Source organism: Amblyraja radiata, chromosome 20, assembly GCF_010909765.2.
Source record: "Amblyraja radiata isolate CabotCenter1 chromosome 20, sAmbRad1.1.pri, whole genome shotgun sequence".
Taxonomy (NCBI): Eukaryota; Metazoa; Chordata; class Chondrichthyes; order Rajiformes; family Rajidae; genus Amblyraja; species Amblyraja radiata.
In genome coordinates, this window is record NC_045975.1 from 42,530,180 (window position 1) to 42,536,652 (window position 6,473).

Sequence of the window (6,473 nt, forward strand, 5' to 3'; positions counted from 1 at the left end):
CACTGTGGGGGTAGGGGGTGGAGGATAATGTTGCCTCTTCACCACCTGATCACGGGGACTCTCCCCTATCCCCCCACCCCCCCCCCCCCCCCCCCCACCCGGCAACCTACTTGACCTCAAGAATCCTGGTGCAGGGACCAGTGCCAGTCCAAGAGTGAGCGACCTCTGACCTCTGACCAGGTCCATAGGTCAGCGGGAGGTGGTGAGGGACGAGTGGGATGGAGGGAGGAGAAGGAAGGAGGGAGACAGGGGGGGGAGAGGGGGAGATGGTGTGGGAAATGTGGGCGGAGAATGGAGAGAGGAGGCTTCAGCAAACTTAATTTGAGCTTTCTATCGACGAATATTAGGCCGAGTAATCCTTCCTTCATAATGGAGGTGAATGATTGGAGCGTGCAGGTTAGAAATTCCTTTCAGTGAACTTGAATAGAGAGTGCTGGGAAAGACAAAACTGTTTTTTTTGCAAATTTCTTGTAAATGCGTGTGACCCATTTGCCCATGTGACCCGTATGCAGAGATTATCCAATTTGCAGATAACATATTATCAGAAAATGACACACTAGAGTGCTGGAGAAACCTAGAGGGTCAGACAGCATCTCTGGAGAACATGGATAGGCGACGTTTCAGGTCGGTAAAATGTCCCGACCTGAAACGTCACCCACGCATGTCCCCCACAGGTGCTACTTGACCCGCTGAGTTACTCCAGCACTTTGTGGTTAGTTTAGTATTTAGTTTAGAGATACAGTCGGGAAACAGGCCCTTCAGCCCACCGAGTCCACACCGACCAGCGATCCCCGCATATGAACACTACCCTATACACACTAGTGACAATTTACATTTTCATATCGCCAATTAATCTACAAACCTGTACGTCTTTGGCGAGTGGGAGGAAATGTAAATTATAGACACAATGAGCTGTTATTTTCTCTCTTGAAGTTCTCGGAGAAAACCCACGCAGGTCACGGGGAGAACGTACAAACTTCGTACAGACAGCACCCATAGTCGGGATCGAACCCGGGTCTCTGGTGGTACAAGCACTGTAATGGGCCTGTCTCACTCAGGCAATTGTTTGGGCGACTGCCGCAAAATTTTCAACATGTTGAAACATTTTTGGTGACAATGGCGACAATTTTTGCTGTCGTAGGTTGTCGCCAGGTTGTCGTAGGTGAATTCCATTAAAACTAGTGCCTGGCCTAAAGAGTCGCCTAAGTGGGACAGGCCCATAAGGCAGCAACTCTACCACTGTGCCGCCCTGTTCTACGCAAGCTTCCAGCATCTGCAGTTCCTCGTCTCTCTGTAAAGTGAGAAGAGCACAACACAACCTTTGTACAGGGACACAGCTAATTCTGCCAAGTTCACATTCATTCAATCAACAACATTGTCCGTTTCCAAATATTTGCGGAGAAAAGCACACAGAATCTATGTGTCCATGGGTCACATTCAACGTTGTTTTTTGGTGTTTATTTTAATCCACCTTTATATATTTCAATCGGTTGTAGGCAGCAGTTGGAAGGAACGCAATTATGTTCTTAATAAAGATTAGACTCAACAGCATGTTGGGTCGGGATACTTCTTCATTCTAACCTAAAACATTGCCTGTCCCTCCTTCCTTCTCCCTCCCTCCCTCCCTCCCACCCTTCCCTTCTCTCTCCTTCCTCCGCCATCATTTCCCTCACCATATCCCCCCACCTTCTCTCTCCCTTCTTTCTCCACAGATGCTGCCTGTGTTCCTGGGTCCACTGTGTTCCTCTATCACTTTATGCTGATTTGCAGATAGAGTACAGCAGGGTAACAGGCCCATCGGCCCATCTTGGCCATGCTGACAAATGTGCTGCATCTAAGCTAGTCCCACCTGCCCATGTTTGGACATTTCGCCCTAAACCTTCCCTACACAACTATCTATCTAAATGTATTTTAAATGTTATTATAGTATCTTCCTCAATTACATATATCCTCTAAATGAAAAGGTTGCCCCTCAGGTTACGATTAAATCTTCCCATCTCACCTTAAACCTACGTCCTCTGGCTTTTGATTCCCATTCTGTTTAAAAGACAAAGTCTGAAGAAGGGTCTTGACACAAAACGTCACCTATTCATTTCCTCCAGAGATGCTGCCTGACCTGCTGAGTTACTCCAGCTGTTTGTGTCTATCTACAAAGCCATTCACCCTGCCTATTCCCCTCTGGATCTTAAACACATTCAAAAAATGGGATACAAAGTGCAGGAGTAACTCAGCAGGTCAGGCAACATCTCTGGAGGACAAGGATAAGTGACGTTTCTGGTCAACCACAAATGCTGATAATATCTGCTGAAGAAGGGTCCCGACCCGAAACATCGCCTATCCATTGTTCTCCAGAGATGCTGCCTGACCCACTGAGTTACTCCGGCACTCTGTCATTTTCTGATGATATGCTATATCTTCTATCTACAGATTAGATAACCTCTGCATACGGGTCACATGCAGGCATGTGAGACTGGATTTTGGCAACATGTTCGGCACAGACTTTGTGGGCCGAATGGCCTGATCTTGTGCTGTGCTGTTCTATCTTCTATAAGAACTGTTGATTAAATACCGTCTGAGTGTGATGGATTAACACAACGTGGTAATATAACAGGACAAATGTGAAAGTATCCAGTACTTGGAGTCAATTTTCAGGGAACATTGAATAGAGACAGTCAACGTTATTGTTGGGAGAACATTGCTTCAATAGAAAGAACTAGGAAAGGCCCTTGCTATATTTCAGAGTATACTAACACATAGGAGTAGAGAAAGGTCTATCTGTGTTGGGTGGCATGGCAGTGATGAGACCTGAACCACCATGATATTGGCTCTTCAGTTTGAAGTGTCAGAGTCATAGAGCCATCCAGCTCACGGCCCTTTGGCCCATTTGCCCATGCCGACCAAGATGCCCAGATAGAGTCATAGAAACAGGCCCTTTGGCCCAACTCATCCATGCTGACCAATATGCCCCATCTAAGCTGGTCCCGCCTGCTCACATTTGGACATATCCCGCTCAAAGTCGCCTAATTATAGGAAGGATGTCAACAAAATAGAGAGAGTACAGAGGAGATTTACTAGAATGTTGCCTGGGTTTCAGCAACTAAGTTACAGAGAGAGGTTGAACAAGTTAGGGCTTTATTCTTTGGAGCGCAGAAGGTTAAGGGGGGACTTGATAGAGGTCTTTAAAATGATGAGAGGGATAGACAGAGTTGACGTGGATAAGCTTTTCCCACTGAGAGTAGGGAAGATTCAAACAAGGGGACATGACTTGAGAATTAAGGGACAGAAGTTTAGGGGTAACATGAGGGGGAACTTCTTTACTCAGAGAGTGGTGGCTGTGTGGAATGAGCTTCCAGTGGAAGTGGTGGAGGCAGGTTCGTTTTTATCATTTAAAAATAAATTGGATAGAAACATAGAAACATAGAGAAACATAGAAATTAGGTGCAGGAGTAGGCCATTCGGCCCTTCGAGCCTGCACCGCCATTCAATATGATCATGGCTGATCATCCAACTCAGTATCCCGTACCTGCCTTCTCTCCATACCCTCTGATCCCCTTAGCCACAAGGGCCACATCTAACTCCCTCTTAAATATAGCCAATGAACTGGCCTCGACTACCCTCTGTGGCAGAGAGTTCCAGAGATTCACCACTCTCTGTGTGAAAAAAGTTCTTCTCATCTCGGTTTTAAAGGATTTCCCCCTTATCCTTAAGCTGTGACCCCTTGTCCTGGACTTCCCCAACATCGGGAGCAATCTTCCTGCAACTAGCCTGTCCAACCCCTTAAGAATTTTGTAAGTTTCTATAAGATCCCCTCTTAATCTCCTAATTTCTAGAGAGTATAAACCAAGTCTATCCAGTCTTTCTTCATAAGACTGTCCTGACATCCCAGGAATCAGTCTGGTGAACCTTCTCTGCACTCCCTCTATGGCAATAATGTCCTTCCTCAGATTTGGAGACCAAAACTGTACGCAATACTCCAGGTGTGGTCTCACCAAGACCCTGTACAACTGCAGTAGAACCTCCCTGCTCCTATACTCAAATCCTTTTGCTATGAAAGCTAACATACCATTCGCTTTCTTCACTGCCTGCTGCACCTGCATGCCTACTTTCAATGACTGGTGTACCATGACACCCAGGTCTCGCTGCATCTCCCCTTTTCCTAGTCGGCCACCATTTAGATAATAGTCTGCTTTCCTGTTTTTGCCACCAAAATGGATAACCTCACATTTATCCACATTATACTGCATCAGCCAAACATTTGCCCACTCACCCAGCCTATCCAAGTCACCTTGCAGTCTCCTAGCATCCTCCTCACAGCTAACCTTGCCCCCCCATATAGTTATATGGACAGGAAAGGAATGGAGGGTTATGGTCTGAGCGCAGGTATATGGGACTAGGGGAGAATACGTGTTCGGCACGGACTAGAAGGGTCGAGGTGGCCTGTTTCCGTGCTGTAATTGTTATATGGTTATATGGTTATAAAGTTCCCTATCCATGTACCTCTCCAAATGCCTTTTACATGTATCTGCCCCAACTACCTCTTCTGGCAGCTCGTTCCATATACCCACCATTGAAAAGGTTGCCCCTCAGGTTTCTATTAAATCTTAGCTCTCTCACCTTAAAACGTTTTCATAAGTTATAGAAGTAGAATTAGGCCAATCGGCCCATCGAGTCTCCTCGGCTAATCAATCATGGCTGATCTATCTTTCCGTCTCTACCCCATTCTCCTGCCTTCTCCCCACAACTCCTGACACCCGTACTTATCAAGAATCTGTCAATCTCCACCTTAAAAATGACGTCTCCACAGCCCTCTGTGGTAATGAATTCCACCAATCGACCACCCTCTGTGGTTCTTTCTCATTTCAATGAAGAATAGTACAATAAGATTGGTGAAATCCTGACGGTGGATCAGTTCATGGGTTCATGGACCCAATGCAGCTTTGGGGGTTCGTTTACCAGTAATATGTGTAAAGAGAATGCAAAGCTGCCCCCACTGTAATGAATTTATCTGAAGGGTCCCCACCTGAAATGTCGCCCGTCCATTCCCTCCACAGATGCTGCCTGGTTCTGGTGTCCTGTGTTGACAGCCTCGAGACGAGATGAAACCAGGGGCCACAGTTTAAGAATAAGGAGTAAGCCATTTAGAACGGAGATGAGGAAACACTTTTTCTCACAGAGAGTGGCGAGTCTGTGGAATTCTCTGCCTCAGAGGGCGGTGGAGGCAGGTTCTATGGATGCTTTCAAGAGAGAGCTAGATAGGGCTCTTAAGTATAGCAGAGTCAGGGGATATGGGGAGAAGGCAGGAATGGGGTACTGATTGGGGATGATCAGCCATGATCACATTAAATGGCGGTGCTGGCTCGAAGGGCCAAATGGCCTACTCCTGCACCTATTGTCTATTGTCTATTGCAAGCAGATACAAGGAACAGACACATTGCTTTACAATAAACCCCACAAAGTGCTGGAGTAACGGGTCAGGAAGCATCTCTGGGGGACATGGATGGGTAACGTTTCAGGTTGAGGCCTTTCTTCAGACTGATTGTGGTGGAGAGCACCGACCTGAAACGTCACCTAATCATGTCCTCCACAGATGCTGCCTGGCCAGCTGAGTTAACTCCAGCACTGTATGTGTTCAACATGGACCTGGAGCTGGACGCGAACTGCTCGAGGAACTCGGCGGGTTAGGCAGCATCTGTGGAGGGAGAGTGGACTCAAGAAGAGTCTCAAGACCTGGAGAAACGTGGTGTGTCCATTCCCTCCACAGACGCTGCCCGAGTTGCCCCACCATCTGCCAAGTGTCTCCAGATTGGAGAATGTCTCTCCCGTCAAGAGGATTGCCGTGGGTCCAGTGAAAACTCGGACTTGCCTTGAGTTTGATCTCCGCCGGTTTCCACAGCGGCCGCACCTGCTTCAGCAACCTCTCGATGTCCTTCCTCGGCTCCTTCTCATCCACCAGGAGGTCCAGATGCTTGGTTGCAGTGGCCGGGTGGTCTCTACCCGACCTCTCCATGGCGCTCACTCCCCGGAGTATGAGCGGCTGAGTCCCTGTGAGTGTGTGTGTGTTGTGTGTGTGTGTTGTGTGTGTTGTGCTTGCGACAACTGGTTCTGGCCATTGACCTGTGGTATGTGACAGCAGCCGGCATTTCTGAAACTCCACTCCAACAAGGGACATCCCAACGCGCTCAGCACCCTCTTACCCCCGCGGGTAGCGCATTGCAACTGCTCAGTATTGCAGAAACGAGATAAATACAATCCAGCGTATGAATATTGACTTCTCTGACTTCAAGTAACCCTCCCCCCCTCTCTCTCCGCCCCTCACACACTATAGTTATCCTAGTTTGACTGTGTCCTCCTGATTACATTTTACTTTGTATCCCCTCCCCACATTTTCCTTGACATTCATCCTTGATCTCTCGTTTTCACACCTTACTCTTCTATATCTCTAGTCTCCCTCTCCCCTCACTCTCAGTCTAAAG

At 47.6% G+C, this 6,473-nt stretch overlaps 1 protein-coding gene across 1 annotated transcript in view; it reads right to left on the reverse strand.

The window, feature by feature from the left end:
- LOC116984349 (ethanolamine kinase 1-like) overlaps nucleotides 1-6,144 on the reverse strand; it is a 331,741-nt gene extending 325,597 nt beyond the window's left edge. The window contains exon 1 of the mRNA XM_033038497.1: nucleotides 5,864-6,144. Within this exon, the coding sequence (XP_032894388.1) occupies nucleotides 5,864-6,007 (144 nt within the window). The 5' untranslated portion in view covers nucleotides 6,008-6,144. The remainder of the gene's footprint in view (nucleotides 1-5,863) is intronic.
- Nucleotides 6,145-6,473: the final 329 nt, after the last annotated feature.